This window comes from Pan troglodytes, chromosome 21 (genome assembly GCF_028858775.2).
Source record: "Pan troglodytes isolate AG18354 chromosome 21, NHGRI_mPanTro3-v2.0_pri, whole genome shotgun sequence".
Taxonomy (NCBI): domain Eukaryota; kingdom Metazoa; phylum Chordata; class Mammalia; order Primates; family Hominidae; genus Pan; species Pan troglodytes.
The window spans coordinates 19,570,476-19,592,338 of NC_072419.2; the positions used below are offsets into that span (position 1 = coordinate 19,570,476).

The 21,863-nt window shown below is 38.9% G+C and overlaps 1 protein-coding gene across 2 annotated transcripts in view; it reads left to right on the top strand.

Annotated features, from left to right (window-relative positions):
• Positions 1 to 21,863, top strand: part of SPTLC3 (serine palmitoyltransferase long chain base subunit 3) — a 159,113-nt gene that overhangs the window by 46,135 nt on the left and 91,115 nt on the right. For both annotated transcript variants that reach the window (XM_009436815.4, XM_001135152.5), the window contains 2 exons: positions 18,389 to 18,543; positions 20,480 to 20,628. In XM_009436815.4, coding sequence (XP_009435090.1) covers positions 18,389 to 18,543; positions 20,480 to 20,628 — 304 coding nt within the window. The remainder of the gene's footprint in view (positions 1 to 18,388; positions 18,544 to 20,479; positions 20,629 to 21,863) is intronic.

The following is a 21,863-nucleotide window of genomic DNA, read 5'->3' on the forward strand; positions in this document are numbered from 1 at the left end:
TAACAGTAGTTTAGAAACGAGGTTATTTGTGCTTGAACTAGGAAAGAGGCAGGTGGAAGGAAAAGGAAATTAATTATAGAGAATATTTAGGAGGTATCAATAAGTCTTGGTGGCTGAGTGTACAGAAGATAAGATAGAAGGAGGAAAATAGGGGAATCTCAAGTTCTAGTTTGGGCAGATACGTGGATAGCAACATCACATCCATTACAATGAAATGGTTCTGTTGGCAAAATGGTGGCCACAGACAGCTTTGAGGACATAAAGGTTCTTGAGTTATAAAGGATAAAGAAACAGTTAAATCAAGCAGGGGACAACTCAGCATGCTTCCAGAGACGCAGGTTTCTCTGGTCCTAGTAGAGCTGACAATGTAACTGGGAAAATGGGATTTGAAGGGGAATTCTCCTTGGGCATTCTCACAGTGACCTCCATGGCCCCTACCCCCACCAGCTGCACTGTTCTAGAGGCTCTTATCACCAGTCTGCCTGCTCCCCAGGTACAAGTAACTAATGCATAATAAATCAGCACATTTCAGAGCACAGGGACAAAGGCTGAACCAAATGTAAATTTCTCAGGTGTGGCATTTCTTGAAAGGCTTAGGCTTCAAATCTACAATCTATTTTCTAACCTTTCAGTGTATTTGCTCTATTAAACTAGCAGGTCTAATCTTCTTGTTTATCTAAAGCAATTTCTTACATTTTATCAGGAAAAAAAATACACATGAAAAGTTGTTTCCTAGAAAGCCTACTCTGGGATGGGGGCCTGAATGCAGGAAGGTTATTGGGGTGTGCTCCTGGGATCAGCACCTGTGAGGCAGAGAAGGAAATGGCATGGCTCAGGAGGGAGGGGAGTTGGAGAGGAAAGAGGGGATGGAGTGAGTTGTGATGATGCAGACCCAGCAAAGGCCTCAACGAATCCCACAAGGAGTTCCGGAGATGAGAGGACCTTTCAAGAGTCATCTGAGCTGAGGGAAGGGGGCTAGATCTTTTGACTCCTGCATTGATAGAAGCTGCCACCAGGGATCTTGGTGGAGGAAGATCCCTTCAGACCCAGGCAATCCTCATGGGGCTGTAAGCCTCCAATGCTCCTAGCAACTAGGGGAATGGATGCATCAGTTCTGAATGATGGGCTATGGACATCAAATGGCAGCCTGCACTTCAACACTTGCCCCTGTTGCTACAAGAACTGCTCGAACCGCCCCACAGGAGAAATGCATTGCATTAAATAAATTAATGATTTACCTTTCTTTACAAAATAAATGGTTTCCATCCTATCTGATCTCTGTGAGGTCCAGAGCAATAGTCAATAGACTCGTGTAGATAAATGTGCCTTTCACATGGCATACCTTTTATTATTTGTTCAATTTGAGTCCCGTTAGAGACTTACAGCATTTCAGAGTGACAGGTTCTAATTAACTGCAGTCACTATCTTTCTGATGGGACTTGATCTCCCAACCCTGTCCATAGACTGACGCTTTAACTTTTTTTTTTTTTTTTTTTTTTTTTTTTTTTGAGATGGAGTCTCACTCTGTCACCCAGGCAGAGTAATGCAATCTCGGCTCACTGCAAACCTCCACCACCTGGGCTCAAGTGATCCTCCCACCTCAGCTTCCCGAGTGGCTGGGACCACAGGCATGTGCCACCACGCCTGGCTAATTTTTTATATTTTTGGTAAAGACAGGGTTTTGCCATGTTGCCTAGGCTGGTCTCAAACTCCTGACCTCAAGTGATCCATCCACTTTGGCCTCCCAAAGTGCCACCGCACCCAGCCCATCCTTAATCTTTTTTTTTTTTTTTTTTTAAGAGAGAGTCTCACTGTGTCAAACAGGATGGAGTGCAGTGGTGCAATCTTGGCTCACTGCAACCTCCACCTCCCAGGTTCCAGTGATTCTCCTGCCTCAGCCTCTCAAGTAGATGGGACTACAGGCGTGCAACACCATGCCTGGCTAATTTTTGTATTTTTAGTACAGACAGGGTTTCACTATGTTGGCCAGGCTGGTCTTGAACTCCTGACCTCATTATCTGCCCGCCTCAGCCTCCCAAAGTGCTGGGATTACAGGCATGAGCCACCACACCTGGCTCCCTTTAATCTTTTAATACTATCCCCAGTCCTTTACATCTGATAGTATTCTTGCTTTCTGTAAATAAGCTGTCTGATGCACATTTTGAATTCTCTTGCTCAAAACATGAAACATCCTATTTCCAGCGACACTTCATTCTTTTCAGCAGAAATGAGCATTATTCTATTCTAAAAGCTGGTTCCTAGGAGTGCAGAATACACTGCCCCACATGACAAGCCAGCCATGGGCAAAATGACACCAGAAAAGAGAATGCATTCATGAAGTGATGGTGGAAAATAAAAATTATGATTTTTTAAAAGATCATAAGTGAATGTTCTTATATCCACCTTTACTCATTTACTCTTCTTTCCTTTTCTTAATCAAATATAAGAATTTATTAATCCAATTTCACTATTTTCTCTTTCTCTGTGATGACTTGTCTCATACAGCCTTCCATTCAAATTAACGTGTTATCCAAACTTATCTCTATTTAATTTCTCCTTCTTTTTATTTCTAACTCAAATATTCTGAAATTGGTTCCCGAACATAAAGGCTCTGATCATCCTCTTTATCTGAATCACTTGAGTATTAACTGAAAAGAATAGAAAAATCAAAACCTCCTTCCAAGACAGCACTAAAAAGCTCAAGTTAGACTCCACTAACAATCAGTAGATCTTAACAAAAAGGACAAGATGCAAAGTTAATATTTTGCTTAAATATGACTCTTTAGTTTTGGGCCAAGAATATCACTTTGTTTTAATAAAAGACAACTTTAGAGTTGAACCACAAGTTCTCAAAAGTCCCTAGATAATTTATTTTTGCAATGATGTAACAGTCCAACTTTGCAAAATCCAGAAGAGAATGTCAGCAAATATAATCAATTAATGTCGAGCATCATCAGAGATTAGAAAATACTTCAAGTGCAGACAATTCTACAGGTCCACATTTCTCAAGTCGCTATGGTCCCAATATCAAACAAGTTCTGCAAAATCCGACATAACATGGCACCAATGGTAATTCTGTGTTCACATTAAATCCAGGTATTTCCTACTACCCATACAAGTAAATCACAGACTTTTCTGGCCCATCTTCAGAGATTTTTACTCCCACCGAAAACAAAGTGGGTTCAGCAAGCTGTAGCTGTAGAAAATTTTAGGACAAATATCTAAATGTTTGCATAAATTATAAATTGTTATTTTGCATCCACATTTTGCATCCTGATACATTAACAGTATTAGCCCAGAGAAACTTTCTTCTGAAGGATGAGGTCCATTAAGGTGACTGGGTATGAGATATGGTCTTGTCCAAAACAGACAGCCCAGGCACTGGTCTTCCTGTTTGGACCTGCATAGATCCGAACCCAAAGTTTCATTGGGGTATCTCTAGGAACATAATATATTAATAAGTATGCAGCTTATGGGATAGAAATATTAGACCAGTGCTTTGCAGACTTGGCTACCCATTGGAATCACTGAGAACCTTTAAAAGATACAAATACCTAGGCTTTTCTCACAGATATCCTGATTTAATTGCTTTGTGACGCAGCCTTGGTAGTGGAGGGTGAGGCAGAGGGGAGGGCTGGTCAAACAAGCTTCCCAAGTGATTCTCATCCGCATACAAAATTGCAAATCAGTGTTTTAGAGCAATGCTTCTCAAACTTCATCATGCACACAGATTATCTGGGGATCATGTTAAAATGCAGATTCTGCTTCAATGGTTTTGGGTGGGACCAAGATCCCGTAGCTATAAACAAGCTCCCAGGTGAAGCCAATGCTGCTAGTCTAAGACCACATGTTGATCCTTCTGTAACCGAGCCCAGATTCATTCTGTTCATCACACGACGCCCAATAAGTTGAGAGACATGGAGTTGGAGCAAGGAAGGTGACCTTATTTCGAAGACCCAGCAAACCCAGAAGATGGTAAACTAATGTCCCAAAGAACCAACCGTCAACACAAATTTCAGTCTCTATGTTAAGGGCAGAGGGAAGACAATGGGGCTCTGTTCAAGAGGTGACCAAAGACCATGGACATCTGGGCACCAGCAAGGTTCTGTGGAGGTTTGGAACATTTTGGCCTTGACCAGGTCACAATGCTCCTATAAATTTTTAACAAAACATAGTTGTTTACATATCTCCCCTTTAATCCCAGAGTTAAATTCAAAAAACTACATGACTGCTGTTTTTATGTTTTATTTCAGTGCCCTAAAATTATCCTAGCCTGTGTGCAGGAATGGGTAAAGGCTGCTTAAACAAAAATGGAATTTGCTGTGTTAGTTCTTTCGCTGTTTCACTGTTACGTCGCTAGTATCGCCTGAGAGCTTGCTAGAACTCTCAGACCCAGCCCAGCAGCTTTAGTTTATCATGATCCTCAGGTGATACAGATACACATTAAAGTTTGAGAAGCACTGCTATTCTAAAGGTTCTCAATTTGCAATTCGGCTACCACCTGCATTCAGGTGCAGGCAGCGCCATCCCTTGAAACCTCCAGGTGTCTATCCCCTTTCACATGCACAGCTATCCTACTATCCCTTACAGGAAAGATGGTCTCAGCCCATCTGTGCTTTATTGTGGTAGACTTTGGCAATTAACGGTTACAGATCAACAGCTGATAATACCAGATCAATGCTTTACAACCTTGGCTGCACATTGTAGCTGTTCTGCCCCACACATTCATCATTACTAGCTTTCTGTCTCCAGTACTGCCTCCAATGTCTCTTTTACCACCCCCACAAACTCCACCCTTGGAGCCCTCAATCCCTTGATTTTAAGATCTTTTCATTCTCCTGTTATATTTCAGGTTCTCTTTTCCTTTCTTCTAACCATCTTAAATTCCATGGGCTTTGAAACGACCTCATCTTGATACCCACCCCCATGCTGACTGGTCGCCCTTCAAATTCAGCACCACTAGCCTCAAGATAGCCCTTGGTGCTGCCTGCCAATCACTCTGTTACTTAGGGCCTCTAGTCACTGACTGTTCTAAGTGGCAACTTCGTACTTTCCCCTTTCCCCTCAAACCTGCAACATTTCTCGTACCTCCTGACTTTCAGCTAATAATCTTGCTTCTATCAACTACAGAAAAAAAATAAGCTTTTAAAGAATTAAAATTACTTTTATTTAGCAGTCTTCCTGAGGACTGTAGACTGAAGCCTAGAGCCTCAGAGTAGCCCTTTAGACAGATCCTATCAGACTGCTCCAATGCAGCATTTCAGTTCACAGTTTATATACAGGTAGTAAAGATTCAGTATACGCAAAATCGCATCTAAGTTTGGGTGCAAGAGTACATCTGATTATAGTTTACAGAAGCATAACCGCTAACCCCATCAGACATTAACTTATGTGTAGGAGAAGGCAAGAGCTAAAGTTATTTATTTATTTATTTATTTATTTATTTATTTATCTGGGGGATTGTCCTACTTTATTTATTTTTTAATTTTTTTTATTTGTATGAATTTAAGGGGTAAGAATGCAGTTTTGTTACATAGATATATTGTGTAGTGGTGAAGTATGGGCTTTTTGTATAACCATCACCTGAATAATGTGCATTGTACCCATTAAGTAATTTCTCATTCCCCTACCTCCTCCCACCCTCCCACCCTTCCAACTTTCCTGTGTCTCTTATTTTACTCTCTACATGCATGTGTGTGCATTATTTAGCTCCCACTTAGAAGTGAGAACATGTAGGATTTGACTTTCTGTGTCTGAGTTGTTTCACTTAAGATAACGGCCTACCATTGCATCCCTGTTGCTGCAAAAGACATAATTTCATTCTTTTTTGTGGCTGAATGGTATTCCATTGTGTGTGTGTGTGTGTGTGTGTGTGTGCACACACCACATTTGCTTTATCCAATTGTCTGTTGATGGACTGTTAGGTTGATTTCACATCTTTGCTGTTTTCAACGGTGCTACAATAAATATATATCTTTCTGATATAATAATTCCTTTTCCTTTGAGTAAATACCCAGTAGTGGGATTGCTGGATCAAATGGCAATTCTATTTTTAGTTCTTTGAGAAATCTCCATACTGTTTTCCATAGAAGTTGTACTAATTTAATTCCCACCAACAGTGTATAAACATCCTTTTTTCTCCACAATCTTGCCAACATCTGTTATTGTTTTGGCTTTTTAATAATAGACATTCTGAAGTAATTTATCTTTTGAGGAATACCGTGACTCAGGGAAGAGACATGGGGGGGCATATGATCTACCTTGTTTTGTCTTCGAAGCATCTTTCTAGAAAGCTGCATATCATCACAGAGTCAGGGGCCTTGTGAAATTATGCAGGCAAGCAGAAATGAGGAAAAAACAGCTTCTAACATTTGTTACTTTGTCTCACACTTCCTATTTCATTGAGAAAATAGAAAAAGGTCAGCCCATCCACCTGCCCCCTCCACCACCTACCTGCTATTGTGCTCATATACTTGGCCTTCCACCTGCCACCATGGGGCAGGTGTCTGGGTTCCTATCGAGGCCACCTGTGCACTAGCTCACAGTCATCAGCAGTCATTCAGCCTTGACACATCCAAAACTGTGGGTTGAGTTTCCCCTCCAAACCTGTTCTTTTCACAATCTCCAGGTAAGTAAATGGCAACTCCACCAGTCCAGGTGCTCTGGACAAAACCTCTGAGTCAGCTTTGACTCAGCTCTTTCCTTTGTACCCAAAGTCAAATCTGTAGGCCAATACTGTCAGTTGTATGTTCCAAATACACTGTATTTGTTATCAGACTACTTCTTACCACCCCTGCTGCTACAAGCTTTGTCCAAACCACCATCTCCTCTCACCTCAGATGTACCCTGCTTCCACCCTTGAACCCAACAGTCTCTTCTCCACTAACAAGCAATGTGATGTTTAAAATCCTAAGTCAGGTCACAGCACATGTCTGGCCAGAACCCTTTAACATCTTCCCATCTCCTTCCAAGCAGAGCTGCCAGAGACTCTGCAGAACACAGCCTCTCTTATGTCTCTAACTTCATCCCTTCTCCTCCTCTTCACTCCCAAGCACTGCTTCAGACACTAGGACCCCTTGCTCTTCCTCAGACACTACCCACACGTGCCTGCCTCAGGTAATTTCCACTTACATAGCCCTCTGCCTGGAATGGCCCTCCCTAGGGTATCTGCATATCTCACTCTTTGACTCAGCTATCACCAAGAAACCAATAGCTTTAAATGCAGCCAGAATCACTGGCCAACACAATCCCCCATCTCCCCCACCAGGCTTGGATCTAAATATCTTCTGGCTAAAAAGCAAGAAGGGGTGAAAGTTGTCCACAATTGTATCTGGCAGAGCATGTGCCATAGGCTAAGAAGGCAACCCCAAAATACCAAAGGCCGAGAAATATTTTGCTAAATGAGATCACTGGTAAAATCAGATCATAGTCTCCCACAGTGAATACTCAACGGAGACCAACATCTCTTTGTAGATATATACGTACAAGATATATATTTTTATTTGTATAATACAGAAACATATATATTTACACACACACATATCACTTGCACAAAGCCAGTATGTGAATGAGTGGGTTAAGACAAGCCCGAATGAAAAGCCACTTCTTAAACTAATGTTTTCTTCTTTTTCCTTTTTATTATGGAATTAGTGCACAAAAGCAAGCATTATTTTATCTTTGTGCATGCATTTTTTCTGTCTCTTCTGTGCACTTAACTACACTTACGTTCGTGTGTACTTCTCTGTCCTTTATGGGATCACATCATACATCTTGTGTGACTTGTTTTTTTCCCCTAACTCTGGCTTTGAAGATATTTATATGCCAATACAGAACTACTTCATTCCTTTTAATAGCTGCACGATATTCCATAATATTCCATGATACTCCATATATGGGTATGCCATAATATACTTATTCCCATTTTTATTTTCATAAATAACTTGTCCATGATCAGTATATGCATTTATTCTAGGATAATTCCTAGAAGTGGCTTTCTGAGTCCAAGGCATGCACATTTTAACTTCTGACACATACCGCCAACTTGCCTTTCAAAAATGCTTGCCTAAACCGACTCCAGTGAACAGTATCTAACAATGCATGCTTCCTTGCCAGCACTTGGTAGATTGATTATTATCAACATTTAAAAATTGTTTTGCTAATCTGATGGGTGAACATTATTTATTTTTGTCTTAATTTGCATTTTCCTGATTAATAGTATGACTGCACTTCTTTAAATATACTTTTTAGTTCTTCACACTTAACTCTTCTCAGACTGGCAGTTCCTATCCTTTGCTCATAATTTTATTAAACTTTTTGAAAATTGACTTAGAGGAACTCTATGTGCTCTTATATCAATAATTTTTCCATTAAATGTGTTTTAAATATTTCTCCAATTCTGTTTCTTGGCTCTTAACTTTATTTGCATTATATTTAGCCGCACATAAATGTGGAAACATTTATGTTTTCATTGTTGTTATTAGTTTTGATGTTAGTTTTCTTTTTTTCTCTTTGGGAAGGGGTGTTAGTCATGTTTATAAAATGTTCCTACAGTTTCATTCAGAACTTTGTGATTTGGGCTTTTATTTTAAACATTTGGTCCATAAATCTATTCATCCATCTAGTTTATTTCTATGTGCTGTGTGAGGTAAAGGACTATTTTTTTAAATTTTTTTATTTTATTTATTTTTTATTTATTTATTTATTTATTTTTTGAGACAGGGTCTCACTCTGTCTCCCAGGCTGGAGTGCAGTGGCGTGGTGTCAGCTCACTGCAAACCTTCTCCCCATAGGTTCAAGTGATTCTAGTGCCTCAGCCACCAGAGTAGCTGGGATTACAGGCGCCCGCCACCACATCCACTTAATTTGTGTATGTTTAGTGGAGATGGAGTTTTCTCCATGTTGACCAGGCTGGTTTTGAACTCCTGGCCTCAAGTGATCCGCCCGCCTCGGCCTCCCAAAATGCTGGGATTACAGGCATGACCCACCGCACCTGATCAATTTTTTTTAAAGATATTTCTAATAATTTCCCCAGTATCATTAATTAAATAGTTCTTTTCTTTTCTTTTCTTTTTCTTCTTCTTTTTTTTTTTTTTTTTTTTTTTTTTTTTTTTTTGATGGAGTCTTGCTCTTTCGCCCAGGCTGGAGTGCAGTGGTGTGATTTTGGCTCACTGCAACCTCTGCCTTCTGGGTTCAAGTGATTCTCCTGCCTCAGCCTTCCGAGTAGCTGGGATTACAGGCATGAGCCACCGCACCTGGCCAATTTTTTTTAACGATATTTCTAATAATTTCCCCAGTATCATTAATTAAATAGTTCTTTTTTTTCTTTTTCCTTTTCTTTTTTTTTTTTTTTTTTTTTTTTTTTTTTTTAGACAGTGTCTTGCTCTGTCGCCCAGGCTGGAGTACCGTTGCGCAATCTTGTCTCCTAGGTTGGAACGATTCTCCTGCCTCAACCCCCCGAGTAGCTGAAATTACAGGCATGCGCGCCACCGCGCCCGGCTAATTTTTGTATTTTAGTATAGACGAGGTTTCACCGTCTTGGCCAGGCTAGTCTCAAACTCCTGACCTCAAGCGATCCGCCTGCCTCAGCCTCTCCAAGTGCTGGGATTACAGGCCAGGTGTGAGCCACAGAGCACGGCTAAATGGTTCATTTTTAACTCAGTTATATGAAATGTTGACCTATTTTCCTATTATTTGGGTAACTCTACAAGTTTTTAGATAATTCTTTAAGATTTTCTTTCTGTGTATACTTTAGAATTAGCTTGCGAGGTATAGAATTTGGAAAAAACTGGCCATTTTCATTAAATCTATAGGTTATCTTTGGAAAATGTGATGTCTTCATAGCAGTCTTCCTGTTCAGAAATCTGTCTCTCCATTTCTTTACGTATTTCTTATGTTCTTTAGTAACAATTTATAATTTTCTTTATAAAAGTCTTACCATTTTCTCTTACGGGACACAATTTTTAATCATGACATAATTTGAATATTATCTTTTTCCCATACCATTTTCTAGTTAGCTATTGATAACATATAGCAAAGCAATTGTTATTTTTATATTCTAACCTCAAATGCTACCACCTTAATAAATTCACTCCTTCACAGTGTCTCAGATACTTGCATTGGAATTTCTTGGAATTTTTCATGGGTGACATGAAAAACTGTACATATATTATCTTTGGGGTTTGTTATTACAATAAACTTATTAATTGTCATATTTAACTCCTCTAAACTTACTTTTTTCTCTACTGAACTTTTTAAAATAAATGTATATTAATGCCTTTCACTGTGATTGTAAATTTGTTAGAGTTTTGTTTTTTCTTCCTAAAGTGTTTCTGTGTAACTATCAGATACATAAAAGTCCTTGGCTCTAATAGTTCTTGGTGAATTTTTTCCTTTTATTATGCTTTTTACCTTATATTCTAGTTTACCTTCTATTATTATTTATGTACCTTTTTTTCTTCAATAGCCATCTCTTTCTTTTATCTTCAGCATTTCCGGAAAATGTATGTCTCTTATAAGCAACAAATAGATTGAAATACAAAAAAAGTTGTATTTTAATAATGTATTCTATTAACACTTATTTAAACCATATGAAATTGCTGTTTTGATAGGTTAAAAATGGTCAAACATTGGCAATTCCATATGGTTAAATGTATTATAATACTGTAATTACATATTTATACTGATTCCTGCCATATTTTTTACATTCATATCTTCTTTTATTTTTATTTTTTATTTTAAATACTTCTCCTTTTATACTTAGTACAGTTGTTTTTCTTTTAACATATATGCATTTTTTTACTTCTCCTTTTTTAAAAACTTCAAGCTTTTTAAAAATATTTATAGTGTACAATATGATGCTTTGATATACATATACATTGTGAAATAATTATAACTGTCAAGCTAATAACATATCCGTCATTTCACATAGTTATCATTTTCTTCCTTTTTTTGGTGAGAACATTCAGGATCTACTTTCTTATTAATTTCAAGTATACAATATATTATTAACTATAGTCACCATGCTGTACATTAGGTCTCCAGAAATTATTCATACTACATAATTGAATCGTTGTACCCTTTGACAAGTATGCCCCTATTTTCACCATGCCCCCAGGCCTGGCAACCACCATTCTACTCTCTGCTCCCATGATTTCAATGTTTTTAGATTTCACACGTAAGTGAGATCATATGGTATTTGTCTTTCTTATTTCCCTTAGTACAAAGTCCTCCAGGTGCATCCATGTTGTTGCAAGTGTCCTCTTTTAAGCCTGAAGGGTATTCCATTGTGTATGTATACCATATTTCTTTATCCATTCATCTGTGATGGACACTTGGATTGTTTACATATCTTGTCTATTGTGAGTAATGCTGCAATAAACACAGGAGTGCAAATATCTCTTGGAGATAGTGATGTCATTTACTTTGGATATACACCAAGAAGTGAGATTGCTACATCATATGGTAGTTCCATTTTTAAATTTTTTTGGAACCTCCATATTGTTTTTCATAACGGCTTCATCAATTTACCTTCCCACCATCAGTGAACAAGAGTTCTCTTTTCTCCACAAGAGTTCTTTTCTTGTCTTTTAATAACGTCCATTCTCACAGATAAGGGGTGATTTCTCATTGTGGTTTTCATTTGCATTTCCCTGATGATTTGTGACACTGACCTATTTTTAATATACCTGTTGGTCATTTGTATGTCTTTTTTGAGAAATATCTGTTTGGGTCTCTTGCCCATTTTTTAATCAAGTTTTTGTTTGTTTGTTTGTTTGTTTGTTTTGCTACTGAATTGTTTGGATTCCTTATGTATTCTGAGTAATAACACCTTATAAGATATATGGTTTGCAAATATTTCCTCCCATTCTGTAGGTTGCCTCTTCACTCTGTTTATTATTTCCTTTGTTGTGAAGAAACTTTTTAGTTTGATGCAATTCCATTTTTTGTTTGTTTTTTTTTTTTTTTTTTGGTTTTGTTTTTGTTGCCTGTGCTTTGAGATCATAGCAAAAAATTCACTGCCCAGATCAATGTCAAGATTTTTCCCTAAGTTTCTTTCTAATAGTTTCACATAGTTACCTTTTTCTTCCTTCCTTTTTTTGGTGAGAACATTTAGGATCCACTTTCTTATTAATTTCAAGTATACAATATATTATTAACTATAGTCACCATGCTGTACATTAGGTCTCCAAAACTTATGCGTACTATATAATTGAAACGTTGTACCCTTTGACCAGTATCCCCCTATTTTCACCATGCCCCCAGGCCTGGCAACCACCATTCTACTCTCTGCTCCTATGATTTCAATGTTTTTAGATTTCACATGTAAGTGAGATCATATGCAGTAGTGTTTCTTTCTAATAGTGTTACAGTTTCAGGTCTTACATTTAAGTATTTAATCCATTTTGACTGCATTTTTATATATAGTATGAGAAAAGAATCCAATTTCATTATTCTACATATGTATATCCAATTTTTCCAACACCATGTATTGAAAAGGGTCTCCTTTCCCCATTGTGTGTTTTTGGCTCCTTTGTTGAAGATCCATTACTGTGAATGCATGAATTTATTCCTGGGCTCTCTATTCTGTTCCATTGGCCTATGTGTCTGTTTCTATGCCAGTACCATGCTGTTTTGATTACTGTACCTTTGTAGTATATTTCAAAATCAGGTAATGCATTCTCAATTATTACAGAAAAAGCCTGTGGGTGTTAACCTTATGACTCCTTGCATATACTGAAAAATGTGTGTATTTGTTTTTATTTGGTTGCTGACTTGGAAGAGTACAGAATTTTAAGTTCAAGTTTTAAGCAATCTGATTATTTTCTTCTGTGAAGTGTGAAACTTTATTTGCTTTAATAAGTACCTGATGAACTCTTTATATCTTAAAATTCAAATCTTTCCTCATCTCTAGAAATTTCTCCCTTCTCTTCCTTCTTACACTTTGCCTTCTTTCCCTCCTCCTTCTCTTCCTTTCCTCCTTAATCTCCTTATTTCAATCTTGCCATGTCTATTAGAGAGATGTTTGTTCTTCTGAATCTGCCCTATATATATCTCTTGACTTTCCCTTTATATTTTCTTTTCTTTGTCCTTTTCACTGTCTTATGAAAAAAATCATCAATATAATATTCTAGCTTATTAATTTGCCTTTTTGTCATGGTCATTATTTTTTGAACTGTTTATCCTTTAAATGGGTGCATTGTTCTGTTATGTTTATATAAAAATGTCACTTCTACATATATATATATATTCATGTTCACCTATCTTGAGTGACTGCAGAAGTGGAACAGGATGAGTTTCCAGGGCCAGTAGATTGTCTTCTTGTTATGTGGGCTCTGCATTTCTCTACATTGGGGCATTGCTTTTCCCTCTTCTTCCTGTTGCCCACCACAAAGCTTTGTCCTGTGGCCAATATTATCACTTCTTATTTATTAGCCCAATAGAAAGAGGATGAAGGGATCTACCCTCACCTTGAATGTCAACTTGTTATAGCACTTCACTCTCAACTTGAAGCTGGCTTTATTAGCTTACATCCATGCCAGTCTTCTCTGCAAATATTTGGACCCATGGTTTCCTGTGGTTTAATTTCCCCAGTGATCAGATCTTACTTATGTCTGTCTTTGTGATTCTTCTGCATTTCTGATTCATTGATGACACTCTTGATGGTCTTTCGAGGCATTTACAACTTTATTTTGTTTCTTAAATATCTATTTGTTATTGTTTTTCCATGGAACTTTTAGAAGAGTGGTAGGATTCATATAAGTACTGAGTCTGCCATCTTTATTCAATATCTCTATCTAATTCTTTAAGAATAAAATTTAAATTTAGCCATCTTTAAGTTAGGTTCTTATACTTCGAAGAACTACTGTAAATACAGTTACCCTTATCAACAAAAAGGAAAATATAAGCATATTTTGTTATTATCCCAAGTTCTGCCTTAGAAACAGCTGGCTCTCAAAAGGACAATTATATAAAATACAGTATTCGGTGAGAACTGAAGTGTCAATGTAGACGCAAATGAATAACATTGTGTTTGATAAAGATTCTTTCTCACTTTACAAGAGATACGCTTCCAAATTTGGTAATAGTTTTAACAATGAGCTATGGATATGCTCTTTTCACTTTCCTACAAGCATCAAGCCTTGTGGCAGGGTTTTTTGGAAAGAGCATGGTTTGGGAACTGGAAATATTAATAATTCCCATTTTGTCCAATCAAGTTTTCTGACTTTCCATCAACTTATCTATAAAAGTTTGATAGAAATATCTATAACACTTGGAAAATTATAAATTATCGTACAAATATAAAGATTGAAAAATAAAGATTATGACATTGCAGAAGAAACAATGCTATTTTTGTGGGTCTTTTTAGGTTTAACTCACTTCTTTCTACACTCCATTCTCCAAAATGATTGTGTCCTTATGGCCTGGTATTTTCTATCATATCTAGCCATTTGTATAGAAAGCAAAATAAAGATGGTAAGCCAAATGACAAATTAAGTCTATAGATAAATAAAGATATATCCTATTGCAATGCTTTTGTTTTTGAAATATCAAGTCCAGCTTCATTTTCTGGTTTAGTTAAAATGCTGTGGGAAGCTTCTCTGGGACTAGAGGACATTGACCTTTGGAAGGCGTTGGCTGCTCCTGAAGAAAGCTCCTGGCTGTTTAAAGGAATGGGGTGGAGTGGAAATACACACAGACAGGAAACCTCACAGGTGGGGAGAAGAGGGCCACGCCCAAAAGCAAGTCAGTTCATTCACCGATCAGATCTTTAATTCTAAGTAGGTCTCCAAACTCAATAGGCCCTCTCAGAAACATGTAGGTTACTGACCTTGTGTATCAGATCTGGGTTAATGTTTATGTCATGCACAAAGAAATAACTCTGAGTACTTTAAAAAAAAAAAAAACAAACACTAGCCCTTCCTTTTTGCAGGGGGGTTGCAAGTACTTAATTTATACAATTTCCATTAAGCATGAAGATTATTCCCTAGAAGGAAGTCTTTTCTGACCCTGCAGAATATATTAGAATCCCTGTATCTTGCCCTCAAAGCATTTATCTCAGTGAAGAGCCAGCTGCCCATTTCTACATAGGTACAAATTCTGAATCCCTGAGTCAGGAGGCAGAGAGGTTAGACAGGATGAAGTATTTTCCGACCTTCTCTTAGGTGGCCATGACAATGCCTCTTCATGTGGCATGGGCTGGGAAGCCATGGGCTGTTTTTTCAAGCCAACGCCAAGTTCCCTATGACTAAAGGACACTCCTACTATATATAGTCTGGCAACCTGCTGGCCCTAGTTTTCCATATCACGGGCCAGGGATTTGTCATCACTGCTGGTGTTTTGGAGGGAAGCTAGGTATGACCGAAATCACTCTGAAGTCACTGTCTAGGGGAGTGGGTGAGGTCCGAGGCTGACCAGAGTTCAAGTCATGCACCTTTCTGGGCCTGATTCTCCTCATGGGCCGAGTGGGTGTTTGAGCTCTAAAACAGCAGTCCCCGATCTTTTTGGCACCAGGGACTGCTTTTGAGGAAGACAATTTTTCCACCAAAAGCCAGGTGGGGTGAAGGGGTATAGTTTCAGGATGAAACTGTTCCACCTCAGATCATTAGGCATTAGATTCTCATAAGGATCACAAAACCTAGACCCCTCGCATGTGCAGTTCACAAGAGGATTTGCACTCCTATGAGAATCTCATGCCACTGCTGATCTGACAGGAGGTGGAGCTCGGAGCCCAGGTGGTAATGCTCGCTCACCCACTGCTCACCTCCTGCTGTGTGGCCTGGTTCCTAACAGGCCACAGACTGGTACCTGTCTGCAGCCCAGGGCTTGGGGACCCCTGCTCTGTGATTGTTGTGGCCCCTCTAGCCCTGGTGCCCTGTGCATCTTGTAGTTCCAAATCTGAAATTAATTTTAATTTTATAGACAGAATACTTTGATTCTTGTCTCCTCTCCAAAACCAACTGCTACTTTATTTTGGGTAAGATTCCTCATAAAACCTAAAATTGTAATTCTCTTCAGAGTCCAGAAATATTACTTACACACCTACTTCTCTCTTTTCTCATGATAGGATGAGTTTATAGATTATTATTTCAAATAAGACTTTTAAAATTATAAATAGAGAAACACAACATTTGGGGATATAGAATAATTCACAAAGCAGTAAACAGTCTGAAAAAAATGTATTGAATCGAAGAAGAAATAGTTTGAGAATGAGTTTTCTAGAATTATATAATCTTGTAGCCTCAAAAATATGTCTCTTTCCCTGTGAGAAAGACATATAAAGAGTATAATTGATTATCAGAAACTTGGAGCTTTAAATCATAACAAAACCTACATCACAGCTACTTAAAGAAAATGCATTCAAGGTGAGACTTTTAAATGTAGAATTGCCCAACCATCCTTCAAATTCAGACAATATATGCTTATGAACATTCTTTCCTACAAAAAAAAAGTATACTTTTTCCCCAAGAAATGATGCTGTTGTCACCAAGGACCAAAGGATGAAGTGACAGAACGATCTGTGGCTTGGGTGTAGCCATCTTCCATCAAAACCTACCTATTCTCCATATTATATTCTGCAATGAACCAGTGCAGAGAATGAGTGGGCAAAGCGGTAGCATACGGTCATCCACAAAGGCACTCCCCATGGTCTCCTTGTTCCTTGAGGAAATCAGCTTCATTTAATAAGGGAAAGGAGAGCCAAGTGCTCCAAAGCATAGGCGGGAGAATGAGAAGGCTCACTCCCAATTACTCACTGACCCCTCATTACCTGCAGGATAAAGGATGAGCTCTTCCTGCAAATGCTTCGGGTCCTCAAGGTTCCCACTGTCTGTGCCCAGCTGACATTGCAGCCTCACCCACGCTGTAGGGAGTCATTAGGGGATGGGGTCAGAGAGGTAACCAGAAGCTATATGAGTCAGGATGTCTAATCAGGAGTGAGGTGGGAGCCATTATAAGTTCTGAGCAAAGAGTGACAGCGTATGCATTATATTTTATTCTTATTAATTCTTCCCAAATGCACTCCACATTCCCAGCATACAAACCCACTCCCCTGAGAACTCCCCAAGCATCCCTGCCCATAAAAATCTCATTCTGCTTTGGTGCCCATCTCCAAGGACTCTCCCACATAAAGCTTCCCTGATTCCTCCAACAAGGTAGGACTCTCCCTCCTACTGTAATCCCACGAATGTCCAAAGTGCTTGGCTTAGACGACAGTTACCATTATTGCATTTTCTGCCTTGGATTAATTTTCTTCCTGTTTGCTCCAAGAATACTCGCAGGAGAATCTTGAGGCTGCAGCATTCGTCCTAAGAAAACCTTGCCATGAACTATTAATATCTCACTTGTATTATTTTCGCATTGCTCCAGTATATCAACTTTGAAAACAAAAGACATCATTCTATTTACAGCATTCTGGTTTTAGTAATGGTATTTCCACTTACATAATATAGTAACTCTCTAGCTCACGGAAAATGTCAAATCCTAGAAAACATAGCATTCCTACGCGTGATGTTAGCATCATTCTTTAACAGTTGTTAGCCAAAAATTCATTTGATGAATCTGATTTTTCCTAAATAGATTATTCTGATGCAGATGATTTTGATGTTAGTTCTATTTAGAACTAACTCCAAGAACAGTTTGTATATTTTATTTTCACATTGAAAATCAGTCAGATTTGCTTCAGCCTCAAAGAGCATGTTTATGTAAAATCAAATGAGCGCCGGCAATGAGCTATACTTTTTTTTCTAAACGGGAAGAGGGAACTATTAAGAGTCAAATGATGACATTAGACATGTCTTGCTTTAAGCCTCAGCTAGATTGCAGATCCCTTTAGTCATGGATTACACTTTATACAGCAACTCAGTGTTCTTACCTCAGCTGTGAGAGAGGCCCGCTGCCTCCACGAGCTCCTCTGATTAGTTTCCATTGGCCATGTAACAGCTAGCCACCCTCGAGTAGCAGTTTTGCCAGCAGGTCCAATAGTTCAAGTTCATCCCCACTTCTAAACACACAGTGAGTGATATATTCACGTTCAAAAAAGTTGAAAACACATGATCATCTCAACCATTTTTTTCCAGCGAAACTGCTTTGGACATAGACACCTGTGTTACCCTTAGAGACTCTGCAGGGACGTGTTGTCTCCACTTGCTCTCGGGCTTGTATTGCACTGACATCTTTGTTACCCCTATTCATCACATGTTTTCATTCCCCCACTAAAAGGCATGTTCTTTAGCCTCACGGATTTACTTCCCTCACCTACTGACCTTTGCTCAAAATATATGTATAGATGTGTTATTTCCACAGCTCTTCCAGGTCTTCTTCCCTGCTTCAATTGTAAGTGAAATCCAGAAAGCAAAGAACCAGAGATAACCTTCTACCTCTGTTCTAACAGGATTTTGTGCCACTGTATCAAGACTTTGAAAATTTTTATACAAGAAACCTTTACATGCGAATCAGAGACAACTGGAACCGGCCCATCTGCAGTGCCCCAGGGCCTCTGTTTGATGTGATGGAGAGGGTATCGGACGACTATAACTGGACGTTTAGGTGAGAGAACTTCTTGGAGGGGATTGGTGAAAAGAAAAACCTTTCAAGGAAATCCTAGCATGGCCACTAGATGACAAATCCAAAAAAACAAGGCATGGAAGCCATTGGTTTTGTATCATTTATGCCTTTGCAAGCCCTCCTGATGCCAGGGGAGGAAGGCACAGTAAAGTAATCAAGCAGCTGCCAGAGTGGCTTTTTTGTATTGTAATTAACCTAAGACCTGTGTCAGAAGGTGCAGGACACACCAAGCCAGCCAGGAAGACACCTTTCAGCTTTATTGACAAATTCTACTCTCCTACTTACAGCTGAATGAGACAGTGATGACCATCGTTCTTGTTCTTCTAGAAGGCCCTTGCTAGAATTTAAACCAGAGCATGAGTGTCATAGAAATAAGTGCCCAAGGAAATTCAGGTCTAAGTAACAATCCATGGGTCAAGATGTCTTTCTTAAATGCTCTGCCCAACTTCATCATGGGTTTACCTTTCTCTTAGGGCAAACCATTTTTTGGTAACAACTTTGTTGATGCATAATACATGTACATTATTTTGGAGTACATGTAATAATTTAATACATTCATATAAATTGTAAAGATCAAATCAGTGTACTTGGGGCATCCATCATCTTAAATATTTGTCTTTTTTAATGCCAGAATCATTTAAATTATTTTCTTCTAGCTATTTTGAAATAGACCATACATTATTTTATAAACCACAGTCACCCTACTGATCTGAGTTTTATTTCTTCTATCACACCATATCTTTGTATCTGTTAGTCAATTTCTCTTTATCTCCCCCTCCTCCCTACCTTTTCTAGCCTCTGGTAACAACCAATCTACTCTCCCTTCATGAGATCTGCCTTTTTAGCTCCCACGTTATAGGAAAAAGAAATGTGATATTTGACTGCTGTGCCTTATTTCACTTAATATAAAGGCCTCTAGTTCCATCCAAATTGCTTCAAATTACAAGGTTTTCTTTCTTTTTCTTTCTTTATGCTGAAAACAATGCAAGTTAATAAGAAAGAAAATATATGATTTGGGCCAGACCTAAGGCCCCTCCAGCACTAGGATAATTTTTTTTTTTTACATTTGGGAAAATAAAACTTTATTAAATCAAATGAATGGGCATGTCTGTTTCCTAAGAAAGACAATGATAATGAACTTGGTGGAAGGAATAATAGTGGGTAGGAGTTTGTTGACTTTGCTTTTAGCCTCACGGTAGTTGGTAGAGCATCAGGGAATGATTAACTTTTTTTTTTTTTTAATGTGACTGCTTATGTGCTTGTTCATTGTTGCAGCTTCAGTTCTGAGTTGACGCCTGAACTGCCAACAGTATCCATTATTCCAGACACGGTCCAAAGAGGGCAGCCAGCCTGCACTGGTCCTCGAGCTGTGATTAAAGTTGGCCCCAACTCAGTTTGGGGAAAGTTCCTTCAACTTCTCTTTTTCCTTTTCTTTAATAAATTCTTTATAGGACGGTCCTGTTTGTTGGTTCCCAGAGATGCATTCTTCATCTTGGATCATCCAGGGAGGTGTGGCACCTGAGTGGATGTTACCAACTCCTGGTATATCCTGATGACCAATGAATATCAGAGATAGTCCTGTCTCCATCCAGTCAAGCTCTGGAGCTGTGGCAGGTCCAAGTTGGAGGCCTGCTGTGAGCTGGAAGCTACCTGGCTGTTCATCCTTTTCCAGCTTCCAGGGACTAAAGTGCCCGGCACTGGCTGAGGGGTTCTGGATCCTCCGAGGGAAACCAACCTCTAGGACAGACTGAACCACCTCCTGCCAGCTCTGTTCCACCTCACAGATCTGAGCTGCCATCTCCTTGGTCACCTCATCCTCTTTTTCTTCATAGGAACCCAAGTCTTCCACCAGGGATTTTTTGAATCGTGCATAATCCTGGGGAGGGGATTATGTGCTCATTTACATGTTTCCCCACAGGTTTACTGGAAGAGTCATCAAAGATGTCATCAACATGGGCTCCTATAACTTCCTTGGTCTTGCAGCCAAGTACGATGAGTCTATGAGGACAATAAAGGATGTTTTAGAGGTGTATGGCACAGGCGTGGCCAGCACCAGGCATGAAATGGGTATGTACATTCACTGTTTTGAAACTTTTTGCTGTTAGGTCTCAGATTCCTGTGTCTGTCTCTCAAATCTAGATCATATTTGGACTGTGTCCCTTAAAAAGGTGTTATAAAATGCAGAAAGAAAAAAAAGAGATATTTTGGGAAATTTCAAGCATTAGGCTGTTGCCAGGCAGTTTATTAATTGCATGTTTCAATTCTCCAGAATAGACAAAAATGGATCTTTCCTGCCCATATTATCTAAAATAGCAACACTGCCTCCTCTACCTGGTCCTTTTCTGCCCTTTCTTCCACTTTTCTTAACGACGTTCATCACCAGTTAAAATGATCTTGCATTTGTATTTGTTTATGGCCTGTCTCTGCTCCTAAAACATAAGCTTTGTGAGAAGGGGGATTGGACTTGTGGAATGTTGCACTGAATAAATGAATGAATGGACCAGGTGAAGCAGACGAGCAGCCTGCCTCTTTATTTTCCTTTTAGTGAAAATGTTTTTCTCTTACTCAAAGTAGTAACATCTGTGAGAAGGAAACCCACTCATCTTCAATTCAGGAAGAAAGAATAATGCAAGTTTGTTCTTATAGAGTGCTTTTCAATTCTTGGCATGAGGATAGAGAGAGGGAGAGCGTTCATTTATTCCAAAAAAAAAAAAAAATAACACCTGTGTAGGCAACACAGGTGGTGTTATTCTCATCTTCTGGGGGAAGAATCTGAGATCATGGCACCTAAGTGATGTACTCAAGGAAGTTAAATAACCAACCTAATTCCCAGTCTAGCTCAGCTTTCTCTACTACAGCCCTTCTCCCTCCCAGTGACACATGCAAGGTTCACCAGGTCAGTTAGGTCTGCCTAAGAATTGGAGGCAAATGTGATTAAAAAGGGATTTACTATCATGTTAATGAATTATGAACCACATGTCCCTCTTAGGTAACCAATTAGTAGAGAGTTTTAGAAACTATTTAATTATTCAGACTTGTGCAGCAAATAGTTCACATTGAACAAAGTAGGTACCTTTTTAATCCTAACATTCATTGGCTAAAGCTCTAGAGTTAATAGTGGGTGCACAGATTTCTTAAGAAAAACATCTTATCTTCATTTTGAGGCATAAGGGCTGGAGATGTTAACAGGGTGGAGATGAAAACAGGAGGCTTTACTCCACTTAGAAGGACTGGGTCACCTGTGATGCCCCATTTGGAGATGGGGCAGAGACTGGAGGAGTACCCCCAGCCATAAGGAGCAC